At 42.2% G+C, this 21421-nt stretch overlaps 1 protein-coding gene across 4 annotated transcripts in view; it reads left to right on the forward strand.

Moving 5' to 3' along the window:
- Window positions 1–21421, forward strand: part of shisa7b (shisa family member 7) — a 51310-nt gene that overhangs the window by 12396 nt on the left and 17493 nt on the right. For 3 of the 4 annotated variants that reach the window (XR_004659473.1, XM_034892977.1, XM_034892978.1), the window contains 7 exons: window positions 1108–4336; window positions 7344–7586; window positions 8247–8363; window positions 9061–9206; window positions 10975–11043; window positions 14950–15180; window positions 20123–20504. Coding sequence is in view for 3 of the 4 variants with exons in the window: in XM_034892977.1 (XP_034748868.1) it covers window positions 3894–4336; window positions 7344–7586; window positions 8247–8363; window positions 9061–9206; window positions 10975–11043; window positions 14950–15180; window positions 20123–20504 (1631 nt within the window). In the remaining variant the exon portion in view is untranslated. The remainder of the gene's footprint in view (window positions 1–1107; window positions 4337–7343; window positions 7587–8246; window positions 8364–9060; window positions 9207–10974; window positions 11044–14949; window positions 15181–20122; window positions 20505–21421) is intronic. The other variant, XM_034892979.1, reaches the window with a different exon arrangement.

Consider the following 21421-nt stretch of genomic DNA (forward strand, 5'->3'; position numbering starts at 1 on the left):
AGAGAGAGAGAGAGAGAGAGAGAGAGAGAGAGAGAGAGAGAGAGAGAGCATTCATCGTTCATGTTTTGTAACATAAATAGGTAACGCAATTTGTTGCCATTAATTAGAAATAGCGATTATAAAAGGCTGCAACTCCAGGTTACAGTACAATATCCTAGTCTGTGTTTTATTCTCTGGCAGAGTAGCTTAGGTTAGTAGTAGAGAGGTTCTGAGACCGATATCAGTACCGTGACTGCCTAAAACGCTGGTATCGGTATCGCGAAGTACTGGAGTTATGCACTGATCCGATACAACATTATAAATCCCTGAAGAAAATATACATTAAAGTAGTCTATTTATGTTCTTTTTTTGTTATAACTGACATACTGCATAATAAAGAAAAATGTCTGTTGCATTCATTGTTTGAGAGTTTAACCCGAGCCAGACCGACCACAAAGATAGAAATCATATCACACCCATACAGGGATAGTAGTATACAGCTGTTAAAACAATTATAAAATACATGACACACTGATATCGGATCACTACTCTGTATCGGCCGATACACAAGTTCCGATTTCAAAATCTGTATCGGGATGCAAAAAAATGGTATCGGACCATCTCTAGTCAGTAGTGCGACATCAAATGATACTGAAATACTGATGACTCCTATAAAACATTTAACCATATACATATATTTGTGCTCCAACAAATCTGATATCACCCCAGAGTCCAAAAGTTTTGTCTGCAAGTGTAATATTGTATTACAGAAATGTAACCCGATAAATTGAATTAAATGAGGTTAAAAAATACCAGTGATTTCCAGAATATATATATACATACATACATACATACATACATACATACATACAAATTTGACAAACTTTGTACGTCTTTGAGACTAAATTCATCATCTTTTTTTTAAGATTATTTTTTTCTGGCATTTAAGGTCTTTATTTCCATAGGACGGTTGAAGACATGAAAAGGGAGAGGAGTTGGGTGACTCAGGTCAGAGTTGAGCCTGCGGCTGCTGCGTCCAGGAGTCAAACTCATGTGCGCCTGCTCTACCAACTGCGCTAACCCGGCCACTATATTGATCATTATGCATGTTGTGTTCTTCTCTTTCAGTGTGGAAGCTGGTGAACAAGTGAATGTGAACCTGTGAGAGAAAGAGAGAGACTTGCAGAAGAAACGGTGGTCGCCACTTTGGATCTCAACTGGACCGTCCCTGCACCACATGGAGGTTTCCTGGGGGATTTTCTCAGCTGCTTTCAAAGCCCACTAACTACTCGTGCTCCTTTTCCACTATTTTTTACTGTCTTGTTGTCGTCTGGATCGTGAGGCTACAGACCGATTCCTTTCTCGTCTACTGTTTTTGTTCCAAGCAAGACCGAAACCAGGTGCCAAACTGTGTAAAGAGAAGAAGCAAAAAAATCTATGAAACTAACCATCACCAAATCATCGTAAAAATAGTAGATTTAGTCATTTAGCTTTGAAAAGCAGATTTATTACCTAGAGTACAGCATTATTTATCTTCCCCTCAACCCACATGCACATTGCCAACATCCTGCATCCCATCCTTCATCCTATTTAATCTCATCACGTTCACCCCAGCCCAGTGAAGAGCTATTTTAACAACACTTTATATCCATTGTCTTCGGTCTGTGTTTGCATAGCTGCTGCTTTTAATGCTGAAACTGGGAGGCGATGATCAGTGCATTATTGGTTCAAAGTGCTTTATAAACGGATCCTCCAGCTTGCAGTTGTGTGTTGAAGAAGAGCGCGGTAGGCGGCGATAACTCTGCTCCGACGCCGTCTGACCGCTCTATGGCTTCGGCAGGACAGCGTTGACTGGCGGGCAACACAAGCTACGTCTAACCTGATAAATATAGACGCCAGTAGCATCACCGCTGCTGCTGCTGCTGCTGCTTTCTCAAAGGGTTGGAGATATATACCGTCGTCTGAGTCTGCGCTGTAAAACACTGTTGACACCTTTGCTATCTCCTTCTTCCAGTTGCTTATATGAGAGAAGCCTCTCACTCTGTGTGGTCTTCTGTTTCTTCCTACATGTGGCGCTAAACAACCTGAAAGCCCCTTTATCAAATCCCAGTGACCTCTTCAATGTTTTTGCATTCTTCCTTATATTCTACTTAAACAAAAAAAAAACATGCAATTAAAAACCTTTCACTGTATTTATATTTACTGTGGAGGTTTGTATGAACATGACCTGAAGCCATACTGAACACCAGCCATACAAACACCTTTTTCTCATTTACAAATGCCTCACAATGTTACGGATTTCTTCACCGGTGTGATCTTCAAACACGTCAGTGCACATTCAGGGAGTCAATGAAAACACTAGTGACTTGAACTCGAAATTCCATACGTTTGGATGACGGAACGGCTTTCTAAGGTGTTGTTTTTTTTTCTACCCGGGTCTTAACTAGATCGTACCGAATCTGTGAGCGGACAGCCTGCGGCGTCCACTGTGGCAGTGACCGTGTCGAGTTCCCGCTGTCGCCCCGTGTAACTCTGTCTTGACGAATGAATCCGGACATTTTCATGTCTGTTCTGTGGGCAGAACCTCGCTGCCCTGCTAGAACCGGGCCCAAGCCCTCCTTCGTTCTCTTTTGTTGGGCCAAGCTAAATTCAGAGCAAAGACACTCACACAAGGGTATCGAACGCACATAGAGCCTCCCATTTCTTTACAAAAAACTTTTTTCTTTCTAATTTTTTCACCAGTTTCTTGCTATTGATCACTCTTTTGTGAATGCCTTGACTTGCTCATTTATTGATCTGATCTCTGGTAGCTGTTGGAAGGATTTGTTTTCTTAAAGATTGGATCCTGATCTGTGTTCAGTTGGCAGCTTCTTTTGTCAAAAGTCACCGTCCACAACTTCTAAATTCACCATTCTACTATAATCCAAACCCAAATTCCGAGCATATTGCCCTTTTACGAATTCTCTTCCTCTAAATCTTTTGAAAGGAAGTTTGTTCATTGGCAAATTGTGAGCAAATTCAAATTTCAGTCACAGCTGGTTCACTGAACCAAGCTGAGATCTCTGAAGCTGCCAGCACTGTTTACAGACACGCAGAGCTCCAATATTTAACTTTTCGTGTATGATTTTACATAAAACAGGACAACAGAAGTGCCAAACTCAAACAAGAACACATCTAACATCTGTTAAAAACTCATCAAACGTGAAACATAAAGTTTACATACAACGCTAAATGTTTACAGACTACATTTTCCGTCGCACTTTCTTACATGAATCGTAACTTTTGTGCCACAAACTACACCAAGAAAACTCTTCAGTTGGAGATATGTTAGGACTCTTTTGTGGAGCGGTCATTATATGAAAGGAGTCTCCTTTTAGTTATAGAAAGTGTATTAAAAAAACAACTTACTGCCTATTTGGAAGATTATGAATTTTAGCCTAGAGACTGTAAAACTGTCAACTGACAGACCAAAATAAAATATACGACACCTGCTGCCATAAAGCAACTACATTATTCTATATTTATAAGTAAAACTATTTATACGTTTTCATTGAACAACAGCCATTCCACAGCCAGTTCGTACGGGGCCTAAAAAACCCTGAAAGACCTCAATGTTTACAAAAGCTGCTTAAGGGAAGGATTTGTATAGCGAGAGAATTGTTTACATGACGCTGACTGAGTGAAATGCCAAACACATTCATGATACATTGCTTGAACTAAGTCAATCCGCTGGACTCCAAGAGAAAGCCTTTGCTCCTGTGCCGTGGTGACCGAACAAGAAGGGATTGGTTCACCAGACGTTTCATACAAAAGGTTTTTATAAGTCAAGAAGCCGCCATCTTGGAAAAGGCTGCTGACAATTCACATTTGGAGCGGTATATGTGATTTGTTTTTTGTCTTTTTTTTTTTTTTTAATGGCTCAAGAACTTTTTGCTAAAACAATGAGATCTACAACTTTAAGAGCGATGTTTCGCCTGTCCCTCGTAATCCTGCTTTTCTCCTGCCTCGCTGTCTCCACGTTAACCATCACCACGAAGCGACGCACTGTTGACAGCGATGTCAGGACTCTGACCGCCAGCAGCAGCTCCGCTGCAGCCGGGAAGAAGAGCACCGCCTTGTTCCTCCTGACCGGCTACAAGCCGCCGCTGCCCCCGCTGCCCTCGGGGCCCAAAGTGGCGACGAAAGTGGCCGAGGTGGAGGACGGAGATGATCCACCAGTTGTGGCCGAGCTCCCTCCAAAGCCCCTCCCTCAGACCATGTTGCCGAGGAACATGACGGCCGACGCCCTGAAGCCTCCGCTCGGTGCGGCCCAGGTGGCTCCACCTCCCAGACAGCTGGTAGATGTGGACGTGTGCAGGTACAGCTACACCTACTTCCTGTTCGGTTGTGTTTTGTGGATCTGTTTATTTGAGTATTACTCCTGCTCTAAGTGTTTTTTAGGCTACATTTTGTCACATACAGCAAACATCTCCTCATAATCTGCTAGTTGCCTGTCCCCAGAACACACTGTAAAAAACATCTCCTCACTATCTGCTAGCTGCCTGTCCCCTGAACACACTGTAAAAAACATCTCCTCACTATCTGCTAGCTGCCTGTCCCTGACCACACTGTAAAAAACATCTTCTCACTATCTGCTAGCTGCCTGTCCCTAGAACACACTGTCAAAAACATCTCACTATCTGCTAGCTGCCTGTCCCTAGAACACACTGTAAAAAACATCTCCTCACTATCTGCTAGCTGCCTGTCCCTGACCACACTGTAAAAAACATCTCCTCACTATCTGCTAGCTGCCTGTCCCTAGAACACACTGTAAAAAACATCTCCTCACTATCTGCTAGCTGCCTGTCCCTAGAACACACTGTAAAACACATCTCCTCACTATCTGCTAGCTGCCTGTCCCCTGAACACACTGTCAAAAACATCTCACTATCTGCTAGCTGCCTGTCCCCAGAACACACTGTAAAAAATATCTCCTCACTATCTGCTAGCTGCCTGTCCCCTGAACACACTGTAAAAACATCTCACTATCTGCTAGCTGCCTGTCCCCTGAACACACTGTAAAAAACATCTCCTCACTATCTGCTAGCTGCCTGTCCCCAGAACACACTGTAAAAAACATCTTCTCACTATCTGCTAGCTGCCTGTCAACAAGTGCCGTCACCAAACACCACTTAAAGCACCTTTTATAAGGTAGATGAAAATCAGATTTAAATTTTTAAATCAAACAACAAGACTGGAGTAACTTGTGCAATGTACACTGTTGAGGATCAGTGTCCTCTTGCAGCAGAAATGGTAAAAATATTTAGGTGCAAGGGGAAAAAAATATCAAGTGAAATAAACAGTTCAAATCCAATATGCTCCCTTAAGAAAAACCTGTGGTTAAAACCTCTAAAGACCAAAATGACCCTTTGGTGTGCTTTATAAACTCAGTTGTGGTTCCAGCTGAGGGGCCACATCTCCTTTATAGCCCAAATTTACTTCCATCTAGTGTGATGTGTTCATCACTGGAGGCCATAACAAATTAAAATAGGGCGCATCAGGAATCTTTTCCTCCTGCAGCAGCTCTGATCTCGCTGGAGCTTATATTTTTGCACTGAGAGGCGTCTTGCTGTTGCTAGGCAACATGTAATCAGCTCATGTAACCCCCCCCCCCCCTCCCCCCACCACCACCACCACCACCACCACACCACAACTATTAACGGCAGCTATGTACAGGCGAAGCAGCACCGTCAGTTAGACCAGAAAATTATATAAAGCTCCTCACTTGTGTTCATCTAATGTTGCTGTCATCTCAGTCTGTAAGATTACATCATAGCTCGGGCTGCTCAGTGACAACAGCTATATTTCTGCTTTTGGACATAAATTTATGCCATAAATGACTCCCAGAAATCACTTCAGTAGGAGATATATATGAGACTCTTTATGGAGAGGTCATTGTGTTACGTGAGTTTACAGTTATGTCATTTTGTTTAAAAAAAAATGTTGAACGTGACCTATTTTGAAGGATTGATGATGGTGATGGTTAATCTTTTTCAACCTGAGGGGCTCAGAGGGCTCCTCCTATGTCTTCATTAATTCATAGCTGTGTTTTGGTTGTAACGTGCAATAAATCAATCAGTGTCATATCCCATTACCTTTGAAAGTTAGGCGCATTTGGACCTTGGTGCATTGCTATTATGATGGCCGATTTGCACCATAATATTTTTTTTTGGGACACAATTGCAAATTGTCGGCCTGCACTGCAAAAGTCTGGTAGCATTAGCATCGGTGATTATCATTCATACAAAGGAGTTCATTCCTCTCAAATCGAGGCCTCTTATTGTCCTGTAAAGTGCTTCATAGCCTTGTTGAGGCACATCTGTGCTGCTTTTAAGTCAGATAGTAATGGATCAAATATGACCATGAGAAAATGTGCATTAGCGTATTGGAAAACTGCCTCCGGAAACACTAACATGTTGTCAGACATTGGGTCAATAAGGCCTGGGCCTAAATGTCATGTTTGACCATCTTAGTCATGAGATATTCCAGACCTATCTGCACACCGCTGTGGAGTGTAAGGTCTCGCTACATGACACGTACATTCTGGGATAGGAGAAGGAAACAGTCTGGGTGGTTTGCATTTCTTAAACAAATCCCAAACATTTGGGGCGGTGCAAAATAGTCTCCCAAAGATTATGTTTGGGGGGCATTTTCGTCCTTTATTTTGATAGAACAGCTGAAGACATGAAAGGGGAGAAAGAGGGGGAATGACATGCAGCAAAGGGCCGCAGGTCGGAGTCAAACTGGGCCTGCTGCGTTGAGGAGTAAACCTCTATAGATATGTCCCAGTTAGAAGGTTGCTGTTTTCCGAAGAGAACTGAGCTAGACAATGGCAACACACGGATGTTCCAGCGATTATCTGGATAATGAACTGTTGTTGATCCAGACTAGTCACGACAGACCAGGTTAAGAAAGAATCCTATTATTTTTTGGGTAAGGGTTTCCTGACATGGTGTTCTTTGGATGCTTTTATATAGACCTTAGTGGTCCCCTAATACTGTATCTGAAGTCTCTTTCCCAAAATTCAGCCTTGGTCCAGAACTACAGCCACTAGAGCCAGACCCACAATGAGCTTTTCTTAGTATGTGCCATTTCTGAGTCTGTAGCTGTTGAGAAGGAGAGGGGTGGGGCAAGGTGGAGGCTGGGGTTGTGGCCTTGACCAGCTGCCACTTTGCTCGTTTGAATGCCATGATGTCTCTCTCTCATGGGTGGACCAAATTCTCTGGGTGGGCAAAGCAGAGAAAGGGGCTGTAACCAGATTCTCATATAATGAAGTTTAATTTTCATGCCATGGGACCATTAAATGTACCCACTTTGTTCCACAGGGGTTACTATGACGTGATGGGGCACTTTGACACCACGTTCAACTGCTCCAAGGGCAGCTACATCTACTGCTGCGGTACCTGCCACTACCGGTTCTGCTGCGAGCACCAGAGGAACCGGCTGGACCAGGAAGCCTGCAACAACTACATCTCCCCCGTCTGGGCCGACCCACAGGTCCCCGTCACCGTAAACGCAGACAACAAGCCCGACCCGGACTTTGAGACGCTCCAGCAGCAGAACAGCAGGTCAGAGTCTGGACTTGGTTGTCCAGACCCCAAACCTCTATAAATATATGTGTGTGTGTGTGTGTGTGTGTGTGTGTGTGCCTGCTCTACCAACTGAGCTAACCCTGTCACTATTTAAAGCCATTTTAAGGAAAAGTACAATATCTATTATCTTGTAAGCAGAAACAAATATGTGTTGTTTAATAAACGTACTTCCTGAACTGTTTTTATTTAAAAGAAAGAATAATACTTTATTTCTGCTTTTATCGACCTAAAATGCTCATGTTTTGTAATATATTTGGTTTATAAAAGAATTTCAGGAATATACATACCACACTGCCTCTTTTTTAATTTGGAATAAAACCAATTTTTAGATTAGCAGGAGTAGAAGTAGTAGGAGTAATACATGTTACTATCCTAAAGTTGTAGTAGTAGTAGTAGAAATTGGTTCTTGTAATGTATATGCATCCTAATATAGTACGTGACGGGATAAATTAGATGGGATTACATGATGATACAATATATCTTCCTAAAATTGTTGTGCTTGTTCTACAACCCACTTGTATTTGTAATGGATAAATATGAAATGACAATGGTATATAAATAAACAGAATAGAATTATAAATAGCTAAAGGTTTGAAGAGAGATGTTTTTTTGACGGCCATTTCTCGCTCCATAAAGCACGGCCTATGTGATCGGAGGTGTGATCTCCTTCACGCTGGTGGTGGCTGTGGGCGTTAGGATCGCCTTCAGCAAGGTGGCGCGGCGACCCCGCAACAGGGACATCAACATGCCCAGGTGAGACCTCAGGACAGGTAGGGTGGAGAGACTCCTGGTGGTGATGATTTAGACAGAACATAGAACCAGGGCAACGAGGTGAGACTGGAGAAAAGGCAATATGAGACAAGAAGTCCAGACTTCCAGACATGGAAACCGTTGCAATGCTAGCTCTATTTGTCTGTTCGTGGTATATAACGCAAGTATGAACTGTGTTTAAAATATTACCGAAACATATACGAATACTTTTAATTTTGATACATTTAGCTGATGAAGCTTTTGTGCTTCAGTGAAATCACGAAGGCATGACTTTTACCTGTAATTGAATAATTCTATAAATTGGTACTTGAACTTAAAGGGATAGTTTGGATTTGTTGGGGCTAAATGAGGCAGCAGTACATTGCTTAGCTTCCGGGCCGGCACTCCTGTCTGCTTCTCCAAACCGGGGGCGTGCCGACCGCCATCTACTGTAGCTAACACACTGACTATAGAGAAGAAACTCATCCATCCACACTTTAAAAAATCCCAACTTTCCCTTCAAGTAAATTACTTGAATACTTATTTCAGTGCAGTTCACAGCAGAGTTTGGTGAACATTTGAATGTTTCCTCTGTATTCTTCTTCTCCTTACCTCTGCCTTTCTGTCTCTTTCCTACCTTCTTGTGTTTCTCTTCATCCTCGCTTTCCCTCACCTCTTCCTTCGTCCTCTGCTGTGTCAGGTCACTGGTGGATATCTTGCGTCACCAGTCGAGCCCGGTGCAGCAGGGAGAGAGGAACAACACGGCAGCGTTGACCACCACCACCTCAGACGGACGAACATCCAAAAACCACTACACCCCCATCCTGCAGAGCAAAGACAACCGCAGTAAGTACTCAATGTTGAAAGAGCAGAACTTAGAGGAAACATGCATCCTATTAATTACAAACGTTCGCCATAATGTCCAGGTGAAATGATCGGTGTCATGTCTCCATTGACATGGATGGTAAATGTCATATCCGTAAAACGCGTCACACTGAAGCTGCATTACATTCATTGCAACTGAGTTACTGTAGACGCTGCTATTTATTTTAGAATAGTCAAAGGTTACATACTATCTTAGTAAGACTTAGCCTTTTTTATTAAATGAAGCAACATTAGTTCATCCATTTGCAGAAAGTTTGTCTCTTAATGCTTTTGATTGCTTAAAATGTGGATTCCCCTTCATTTATTCCTTGTTTGGTAGGGAATAACTCTTAATGTAACAACACATTTAATGCATTGTGCCAACAGGAATCCCTTACGTATTTATGTGCATTAAAAATGAATGCAAACTATAAAGACTAAAAAACTGGATGTTTAGCTAGTCCTAATGTTCCTAAATGCTCAACATGGCACAGTCACTGAACTTTAACCCTTAACCGTGGCGTTTGTCGTGTTTCTTAGGTTGTCTCTTGGCAAGAACAAACATTTTCTATTAGCATTCAAATGGTGCAATGCAGTGGAAGTCGTCTTTACATTGTCTAATGTGTGGGATGTTGTTTTTTCTTAACAGTTGCCATCACAGATGGATCTTTTTCACAGTATTCGGTTCACATATTTTCCCAGCTAAATCAAGTGATGTATGCTTTGTTGTTGAGGTAATAATGACACTGACAGTGGCCACAAATCGTCAGAGGCAAATTCAACAAGTCTGTATTCAACGCTCTCGTTCTTATGCACCTCAGGCTGCCCACTCCCGACAGCTTTGTGTTGTTTCTGAAGATGAGAAAAAAATGAGTTGGATGTCAGTGTTGGTGAACATGTTTGTTTTCTTGTATTGTAACAATTCACACAAAAATAACACACACACACACACATACACACACGTCTCTCTTTACTGCTCTGTCTTTCTCTGCTGCAACTGTCTCTCACCTCTCACAGAACAAGCTCTGTCCAGGATTTTGCTAAATTGTTTCCTGATTGTTTTTTTGCAGAACCTTTTAGATTTTAACAATAAAAATTTCAACTCAAAAATAATGTGGTACTTTAGCAAAAATAAGATATCCCAAAAGGCTTGAGTATTTGTATATTACTTGTTTTGTCACGTCAAATACTCTGGACTCATAGTCCATATTTTATTCATATTGATTGACTTCCACATCAGCACATTGCAAACACATTAAACCTGCCTTCCTGCACACAGTAATTGATTGTAAAACTGGATAGTAGGTTTGTGTTATTTTATAATATGCAAACAGACAAAATGAAAAGGGAATATTTTAAACTTCTAAGGGAGAATTAAAGGGTTCATTTACTTTCATCTCCTCCCACTCTGGAGTTGCTGAAGACATAAAAAGACACGTGATGTTTCTAAGTCTAAATCAGAGAGATTATTGTGGAGATGTTTGTCACTAAAGTAAAACTATCAACAACAAAAAAATGCCAATTCCTGGAGGGACCGTCTGTCTCTACCCTGTCTCTCTCTCTCTGGCTCTTGCTCTCTGTCTTTCTCTTTCTCTGTCCTCTCGCTCTCTTTTCCCTGTCTCTATCTTTCTGTCCCTCTCTGTCCTCTCTCTCGCTTTCTCTTTCTCTCTACTGACACATATGCTTACTCAACACATGGCTCTGTGTCTCTGGAGTGGTTGTCAGTTTGTCGGCTTTGCTCTCTTTGCAGCTGGGAACATGCACCACCATTTTAACCAGCAGGGGTCTGCCTCCAGCCCCAAACACTCTGCTACCATCGGTAAGCCCCGTGGTCAGCAGCACGGTCCAGCACAGGCGGCCGGACCCTCAGCCACACTGTCCACACTGTCTGTCTGTCTTGTTGTCGCTATGACAGCCTGTCATCCTGCGCTCTTAAAACAGCTGTGTCATTTCAACGCACATTTGTTTGTTTTTTAAACGTATGAACAATGCTGTGTTGAACGTGACACATCTTTCTTAAGAGTGGGAGCTAAAAGTTGTCTGGCCTGCCCTCTGCTTAATGCAAGCCTGTCTTCCCCACCCCCCACTGACCACCACAAGCCTGCTTCCAAATGTGCTTCTTCTTCTCCTTTCTGTGTAGCAGTGATGTGCAACTGTGCTTACAGCTGACACCACATATTACCAGAGGTCTTGGCTTAAGGGGTTTTCTTTTTAAAACCCGGACCGTATTTTCCTATTTATTTGTGTGTAAGGGACCGTTGGGAACAGCAATCTTAGAAATTGGTCCAGTATTACGCGTGAACAATGTAACGGGCAGCCACAGACCTGAGGCTGCAGTGTAACCCCATGATGCCAATGTGCATGCTTTCTGTTTAACCAGAAACCGCTCTGAAGTCGCTAGCATTAAACCCACCAGACTCCATTTAAAAAAAAAAACAATACTTTTAGCAGAGCTAACGTGATTTCACTTGTAAATTGGCGTTCCATAGGTTAATTTTAACCAAAACTAAGTTGTTTGTTGGAAAAGTGGAAAGACGACCTAACACAACTTTTTGTAATTTTATTTAGTTTCTGTCGACTTGAGTGAAGTGTATTTTACGATGCTAAAATTACTGTTTAGTTACATGGAGTCTGGTGGCTTTATCGAACGCAATTTTGCGGATGTTTTAATGTTTAAAAAGGGATCTTACTCTCTTTAGAAATCCTTTCCTTAATGTTTTCAGAAACTTAGAATATTAATCTGAGCCTATAAGAGGCAAAACAAGCACTTTTGTGAAGTTAAATACAAGCTGCACAACTGCCCTATTAACTTACATTGTAGCTTGTTTCGCTGCTGCTGACTGCAGCGATCTCTCGTAATACTGGACCACTGTCAAAGATTGTTGTTCCCATCAGTCACTTAGACACAAAAACATGGGACAACAGGGTCTAGGTTGGTACCCTTCAAGCGAGCTCACCTGATTCTGTTTTTCCAGGCTTTGCACCAAGAAAACCAGGAAAACAAAGAAAAGCAATGCTAGCACAAGGGACTTAACCGTTGCTTTAGTAAATAAACAAAAGGTCATTGTAGGAAAAGGCTAATTTAATGCATCTAACATGGCTGCCACAGAACACTGAATAAGGTGTTTGGAAACTCACAAGCAGGGAGGGAACAGGCGTGATGAATGGTTTCACTGAACTTTTTAAGTTGTTTCAGTGCCAGTCATTCCAAACCATTGCACAAGAAGGCAACAGTAATGAATAAACCAAGTTGGATTACAGATTACAATAAAAGCTCTGTTGTGCTATTTATGTGCACTAATCTTGTCAATTGTTCAGTTGCTAATCCTAACCAACAAATCATATTTATTATAACCTATATCACACAGAAACATAATTAAGTTGCATACATTATTGCTAATTAGATTAGTTACTGTGTCTTTGCTGTGTTTAAAAAAACTACTTATTGTGCTGTTTACACTGAAGGGTTTGCTTTTAATAGGGTGCAATGGATGAAATGAATGGGCAAGGAAGTTGTTTCAGAACAGAAAAACACTTTGCACACCTACAGGAGACGGGTGCGTAGGAGAGGGACGAGTGGGTCAAGAGTTGCAAAGAAACTCCAGCACACTGTCTAACTTGCAAAGATAAACAGACGACAGTGTTCAGGTGCTAGACCTTAATCAGGCAAAAAGGAGGTTGTCCAACAATCTTTGATATTTTTGAGATTTCAAAAATCAATGTAGGTCTTCCACGTATACACACAATCGGTGTCATTCTGGTTCACCCATTCGCCATTTCATTAAGATTGGAAAACTTTAAACTGGGATTCGTCCTTGGTTTTCTCTAGTGTCGTCCCTACTCTTCCTGTGTTAGATAACGGGGACAACGCAAGAGCTGAACACTTTAGCTCTCTGAGTCAGAGACAAAGTTCATCTTTCCATGGCACCATTATCCAACCTCTCTGTCAGCCATTGTAGGTGTTCCAAAGAAAAAAACAATTAGCTTGCACTCACAGAAATGACCGGGCTAACTCTGCATCATGTCACCCCGAAAAACAGAACATTTAGCTCAAATATTTGATGCTTTTATTCAATGCAACCTTTCTCGTGCTTTATAAACCATATAAAGCAGCTAGCATTGGTTCCCCCTCCCCCCCCCCACTGTATGCGTGTGTAACATGCACAGCACAGAAGTCGATGTGCTGCATGTGGGTCCCTGGGTGATGCTTAACAGACATTGTTGGCCATTACTGTCAATGGTCAATGGCCAGTATATGTCCAGCAGTAATCTTAACGAGATCGCAGCTCATAATAACCATTACCACCCTAAATGGACTAGACATTGATTGTGTCTCAAAGACCGCAAACGACAGCAAATGAACAATTTTCCAGAATTACGTAATCTTTTACTGCTTCTTTATATTCTCACATTTTACCTTCTTTTTTTTTTTTAAATATCGACTGCTGTCACCCAGCAGTTAAAGTTTCTCCTGTTCTCTTTGTATAAATCTCTCTAGTGGTTGAAGATGATCCAACAATGGGCAGCATGTGTTTGTCGATTTCAAATGTGCCTTTTAGCTCATTGTCCCCGTTTAAATGTACAGAACTCACACATGTTAGGTCACCGCTGAGTGCACCAACATGTTGGGTCACTACGTGTCCTTTGTTTGCTGTTTGGAAAATGTGAATGTACTCGTATACTGTATAATCTAATATGGATATAATGTACATGTTGCAAAACAGCCCCTCCCGCACACTGCTAATCTTACATAAGACCAATCATATTTATGTGTATCGATCAATGTGATGCTTTTGCACTTTGCATAAATGTGAATGTGCCACCCTGTCTCGCGGCAGCACGTGAAATGGTCACCTTATTTGATCTATTGATTCGTGTAAACGGACACGTTCATGACGTTTTAGTCGTGTTGGTGAGCACAAATTTCAATCCAATGTACTTCAATGAGATGCATCTTTCATGCAACAGCACAACTACGTGGCGAGTAGAATGAAAAGCCGAAAAACAGAAGATCCCCGTTAATTTCCCCGTCTTTTCTTTGCCTAAGCACAACCGTCCCGTTGTTGTTGCGCGTCCCCCAGAGTCCGGGGTCGCCTCCCAGGTGTGGCTTGACCTTTCCCCGTTGTTCTTTCCCTAAACCCAAATGCTTTCCATTGTGAGCTGAGCACCATGAAAAAAAGGAGTAATTTAAATACATTAGATTAAAATTTGTGCTCACCACCATGAAAGAAACAACATGAACGTGTCCATTTCCATAAATCAATACATAAAAAATAACGTGAACGTTGCCCGAAATGCTGTGAGACCGTGTTGGAATGTGTGTGTAGTGTATGTAGATTCCTCCCCTGATGCTATCAGTGTGTTTCTATGTATTTCCATGTGGCTGTTATGTTTGTGTTGGAGCCTCAGATGAACAGTACAGAGTTGTATTTATAGATGGTCGCCATGGAGCTCGGAGACACTTCCTGAGTTTACTGATCATTAACCAGCTTGTGCTGAATCTTCTCTTGTTCTGTCTTCCCCCTTCTTCTTTCTATTTGTCCATTTCTTTTTCTATCTTCATATTTGTTTTCTCTTTGGACTCCTTCCCCCTGTTATTTTCTGTGCACCTGTTTGTTTCCCTTCCTCATTTGTAATCTCCCATCTTGTCCTCACTTGGCTATCCTCTACTCCATCTCCCTCTCCTCCCTCCTTCACCACCTTTTTCTCCTCTCCCTCCATCCAGAGCGTGGAGCCCGTATGAACAACACCTCGCAGCTCTCCTCTGGAGCCACCCTGCTTTCAGGTAGCGGTAAAGGTCCCGGGGGTGGCGGCAGCATCCTCGGCGGGAGCATGAGACACAACAGCAGCCACCCGAACTTCTCCCACTCCTTCCACAACCTGGCCCAGCTGCCGCCGTCCTACGAGTCGGCCATGAAACCTGAGATCAACCGCTACAGCTCCCTGAAGAGGCTGGGTGAGGCCTGCAGGGGAGACAAAGGGATGTGGGGGGGGGGGAATACAGCCAAGGGAGAAGGGACAGAAACTTGAGAGAGGGAAGGAGAAGGGAGGAGAAAGTGGGAATAATTGCTTATTTAGGAACACTGAATACCAACTCAGAACCAAAACTGTACCCATAAGAACCCAGAACTTGAGTTTTTATTAGCTGCTTTCATGAAGATAAAGGTCTATTCAGACGTAAAGAATGGCCAGACAGTGGGATCCTGACACTAACCCGACGATATATCCAACGTTACATGTGTTAGTCTAATTTACAGAACCATAATGCTGACATTGATTGTTCACTTGGCAACAAAATGCTTGCTGCAAATGTACTGTTTGGCATATCGACGGGTGAGTGTCAGGATCCCACCGTCTTCCTATTCTCCCTGCTGATTCCTCACGTCTGTATTCACTTTGGTCTTACTAAAAGCTCAGATTTTGGGTTTGTTAACTTCCAAAAACTTGATTTATGGTTATTCCTTACATTGTTGGTAGTGCATCCCACCACACAGCAGCTTATAGGCATGTTTCTGTTGTCTGCTAGCAGACAGAATGGACGAGGAGACACCGTCACGCTATACAAGTCAGCGGAGAGTTGTTTTCCCCTCTGCTGGGGGCGTCGCTTTCCGAGTATGACACAACGAGTATGGCTTCATTATGATCTCAAAAGTTATAAATTATATACAGAGTTCATTTTGGTCAATCGTTAAACATTGTAGCTTTGAAAAGGTGGCTCTGGAGACGTCTGCTCCTTCATGGTAGCTGTAGTCCTCTTGGATTAGAAATGCAAAGCGTCCTTCTCTTGCTGTGTAACAAACTTCTCTGCACTGGGTGGAGATAAACAATCCCCACCATGCCAGAGGAAAAAGTAAACACACTTCTTCTCGTGGATGTGTTTACTTCAAAGGAGAAAAGAAGTTGGTGTTTAGATAATAAACATATGATTCAATGGCAGAAAAATTGATTACGTTTCCCTGTTGGAATCCAAGATAATTACGTGACTGTAAGTATTAGATCATTTAAAAGAAAAGATGTTTGGTGGAGTGTTGTCCAGGAATTTAGTGTTGCACTTCCACATGAGACAGATTGAATGAATGAATGAAAGAATGAAGAAGAAAAAATAAGGTGGCGTTAGAGAGGAAGAAAGGAGGGGCGGATAAAAGGGGTATTAGGGAAATAAAAAATAAAAGCAAAGGTGAAAGAGAGGAAACATGGCAGAGTATAAATGGCGACAAAGAGGCTGGTTGACCAGAAGAAAAGGATAAGGGAGGCAGTGAAAGAGCTGATTGGCCAAATGAGGATACAGCAGGAAGAAACGAAAACATGAGACATCCGTGAAGAAAGAGATGCAGAGAGGTCCGCTGAGCAGAAGGAGAAGAATGAAGGGAGAGGCGGTGAAAGAAAAGATTGGAGGGAGATGTGGAGATAGGGGGAGGGGCGTTGGCTGCTGGTCTGCAGGGGCCTGGCTGCCTTCGATGGGGAAGAAAAGATGTGTGAGAGGCAGAGCCTGCCATCTCGCTCTCTCACTCTCTCGCTCTCTCTCTCTCACTCTCTTTCCCTCTGTCTTTACCTCTTCCCCTGCGATTGCTGGGGACTGCAGGGGGAGGGGAGTTGCCTCTGCAGGTTGTGTGTGTGTGTGTGTGTGTGTGTGTGTGTGTGTGTGTGTGTGTGTGTGTGTGTGTGTGTGTGTGTGTTACATGGCTATATGTGGACGTGCAAGCAATAATGAGGTGAAAGTCCAGATGAGTCTCTCTTATTATTTCCATTCAATCAAAAAGAGAAAACACTTTAATAGACGACCAGAGATATAAAAAAGGCTTCTTCTCAACACACATCAGACCTTCAGAGGTCATCCCACTTCCCTCCGTCGTCTTATTAAGAAACAGCAGCTCTGTCGCATTAATCAGCCTTCCTGCAGCTCTTTATGGTTTCGATCATCTGACTACGTCATGGTTTTTGCTCTCGCCTTGCAGAAGATGGAAACAGATGCTGTTGCCTTCATTCACCTCCTTGTTTCTGCCATGTCTCTAAACAAATCCACCTATAGGCAGCCTGGATCCTGCACGTGTAAATGGTGACCAGCTTTAAAATATTTCTTTTATGTATATAGCATAGTAATTTATGATTGCACGCTCTTTTTCTTTAAAATAAGAATTTAGTTTTCTGCGTTTCTCGGATTCAAAGAGTGTTGACTGGACGCTTACGACTGCAGTAGGGTTGCACGATATTGACAAAATGAGATATTGTGATAGTGATTATGAATATTTCAATATCGGATATTTTTAAATACATGTACAATTTCAAAAGTGATGGGAAAATTCATGATAATAGGTTCATAACAGACACAACACAAGGTTTATTTCAACTGACAGTCACATTGGACTGGTCCAACACGAATCAGTAAATAACCATGTCTTCAGAACAGGACATGTTGTACTGGTTGGACAGTATAAAATGAATAAGAACAGGACACAGCTTTTCTTTTGCTTCTCTATTTGTTCCGCTTTGTTGTCTCAATCTATTTCTTCACTCACACCATCACTCTGGTACGTGGTACGCTCCATAGGGTTTGTCACATAGTGGCCCTGTGCGCTGACATGCACTAACATGTGCAAGTGGCACGATAACTGGCCAATGAATCATGACATTATATGTTTCAAGCGCATACTTATCACAACACTCTTAATATAATATTGGGCAACGTGATGTCGCGACAATGATATCGACTCAATATGTCATGCACTGCTACTCTGCAGGTAGCGCTATTTTCTCCCTCTGCTCTCTCTGTCATTGGGACTATAAAGTCCAGCTGCTCACATCCTAAATATAAGCCTTATTATTCACTATTTACTCCTTTAGTTCTTCCTTTTTCTTTTTGTCCTGTCCAAACAGGGTTGTTGTACTAAACAAAAATAAGCAGTGAAAAATATTTTAGATAAACTGAAACTTAAACTATGTTGCCAGATTAAAAAACAATAAAATAAAAAAATGAATGTAACTAATTTCAGCCTTAGTTCTTTAGCTATATGACAACTGAAAGAACGAGACCGCATGTTCTTCTGTCGACTCTCCTGACAGTGAACCACAGGTCCAGGAGATGGCGCTGTGCTGTAGATGCTTTGGACATTAAAGCAGCGCAAAGATTCAATATTTATTTTCATTGTTATTCTCCAATAATGTAGTTTGTATGTATATGTAGCTACACACTTCTGGGCCATTATACCTGGCACTAACAAAAGTCAAAGTAAAATAAATCTTCCTGGAAAAAAAACTGAAACCAAACTCCCAAACACACTCTGAAAATGGACAAATTCTAAATCTAAACGATTATTATAACGTTGGTTCCAAACCAACCAAAGACCACTTCAACAGAAAATTTGTAATTCAGACAAAGGCTGAATCCCAGTTGCACTGAAAGCAAACGCATTTCCTTTTTTTACATGTCCAAATATTAAATGTGTGTGTGTTTTCAGAAAAACATCCTGAATGTCCATTTAGAGAAAACGCCTCTTCAAACTAAAATGTTGTGATTGTGACACAAAGACGGGGACTACAGCCTCTCGCCAGCCATTGTATGAAACCTGGTCCTTTTGATGAACTTCCCCGTACGGCGCTGCAGAAAGGACACTGATAAAGGCTTCTTTGTCTGCCGTCGGCAGCCGGGGAGAAACCTCCACATAATTTGGCCTTACAGGAGGGGAGTAAACACAGAGGGAGAGAGAGGGCATGACACAAACAGCGAGAGAAGATAGTAGTAGGGGGAAAAAAAGAGAGACGGAGGAAACCTTGAGAGAGAGGGGAAAGGAAAGAGGAAAGAAAAGGAGAGGTAGAGACAAAGAAACAGACAGGAGGAGAGGAGAAAGGAGTGGAAAAGACCTGGCAGACAAAGAAAAGACAAGGCAAGAGGAGAGGAAGAGGGAGAGGGAGAGAGGTGGCTGGTTAAAGGTCAGCTTTAAATTGGCTGTTGGGGAGCTGCTTCCATGCAAGTGCTTTGAAGATTAAAACGGTCTCAGGCTGTAGAGCAGAAAGCACAGAAACTGAACTATTAATGAACCTCGCTAACTGTTCACACCACGTCTTTGTGTATTCCTTTATTGTCATGCCATTTAAAACCACCTATCTCATCACTCTGTCTTAAACTGTCTATTGTATTTTGCTCCGGGGCTTCTCCTTTACCTTTCATGCCCCATGCGATATACAGTGTATCTCTCTTTTTTGCATTATACAGTCTTCTCATTTCCGTCTTCACTTCCTCTTCCTCTCTGACACGATCACCTCCATTCCACCTTTCGTTCTCAGCCGTGCTCTTCTTCTCCGTCCCGGGTATTTCACCTCCTTTCCCTGCCAAACAAGTGACTTTTTTTTTCATTCAACCTCCTTTGCAATTATCTGATCCTTGTTTCACTTCATCCTTTTCACCTGTGTTTTGCTTCTATCTGCCATATTTCTTTTGTTTGTTTTTTTTAATTTCTGTGTGTTTCTGTTCTTTCTGCCATTCTATCTCTACTCATTATCTTTTTAGTGTGATGTTCAAATTTCAGTCTTGATGTTGGACCTTTGAATCTATAAGGTCCGCTCGTAGCTTTCCATCATATTGAATTATCTTACCCAGCAGAGCTTGTCATAGAATTGTAGATGATTACCTTTAAAGCTTATGTTTCGTATTGTTGTATATTAAATATATTTAGGATTTGGAAATAAGAAAACATTTAAAGACACCGGTTCGGACTCTGGGAAATTGTCATGGGCACATTTCACTTTTTCACATTTTAAAAACGTCAAACCAAGTGTTCTCTAATGCATACCTGGTAGACAGGCTGCATCCACTTACTTGATAAGAGACAACATTTCGGAAATCCTCTTTTGTTGCAGCCCTATTTACAAATTGCACATTTCTTCCTCTTTTGCTCAACCAGAAAAAGAACTCGACGAGTACTCCAACTACTACAACTCCAAGCGTCGCTCCAACAACGCTCCACCCTCCTTCCACTCCTCGCAGCACTACCTGCCCTGGGGAGGAGACTACACGCTGGGATCCCGGGGCACGCTGCCCCTCCATGGCTCCCGGCCCCGCCTCCACATCCCTGCCTCCACCCCGAATCCGTACCCGCTGCCCGCCCAGTCGCAGTACACCAGCTCCTCCTTTGACAGGCCGCCGCGCCGCGTCCGCTCCCAGGACCAGCTGCTGGCGCTCGGGGAGGGCAACACGCTGTCCCGCCTCTCCAAGAACCAGCAACACCAGTACTACAAAGCCATGATGAGCACCAGCAGGGGCCCCAACTCGCAGACGCTCCGCAGGTAGGAGACCAGATGGACGAGCCAATGAAACGCTACAGAGAAGGGAACAAGCAGTGGTGTAGTCTAATGTATTATAGTGGGTATACTGTACTGTATATAAATGTATTGGCCTATATATATTAGGGGTGGGGGTAATCGATACAGCATTTTATTGCAATATGTTCTGTGGCAATACTATATCTATGCACAGCGATCTTTTTATCTATTATATATGTGTTGGTCATTTTTTTCTCCTTGACAATCCCATTTTGCAGCAATAAAATTGAAGTGAGATGAAAAAGCACAGAAATGTATCTTTTTAGATGAAACAGATGTTGACAATGTTTCCTTTTGGAGACATAATTTGAAATTGGGAATAATTAAGAAAAAAATAAAATTGCAATAATCGCAGTATATTGGAATACGTGGCCAAATTGGAAATGCCTTTATTTAGCCCATGTGAACATAAAAAACACAGATGACAATTAAAAATATAATGGAAAGTATGTTGTTGCAGGTCATTGGGCATTTTTAAGAGGGCATATGGATATCCTGGAGCTTTTATTAGTGGGTATAGAGCGTATGCCTGCGTACCACGTAGACTACACCCCTGGGAACAAGAGAAAAGATGTAAGATGATTGAAAAAGGAGGTTGCGCTTCAACAATTAAGATTCTTGGTGGCGTGCTATAACCCAAAATGCAATGGGTATGTTCCAAAAAGTGAAGAAAGGGTAGCACATCTCAGGTTCCAAAGTTAAGGAGGACATCGCAATTTTTTTAAATGTGGCTCATTTCGGCATATAGCCTTCTTCAGTGTGTTTAAAATAATCCGGTTCCATTTAATGTTATCCATACATTTTACACACAGGGTTTTAAAATAAATAGAAAATACAGGTCCCAGGTTGCTCTGTGGCTACATGTTGTGGTACAACATTTA

The sequence above is a fragment of the Etheostoma cragini genome, chromosome 14 (assembly GCF_013103735.1).
Source record: "Etheostoma cragini isolate CJK2018 chromosome 14, CSU_Ecrag_1.0, whole genome shotgun sequence".
Classification (NCBI taxonomy): Eukaryota; Metazoa; Chordata; class Actinopteri; order Perciformes; family Percidae; genus Etheostoma; species Etheostoma cragini.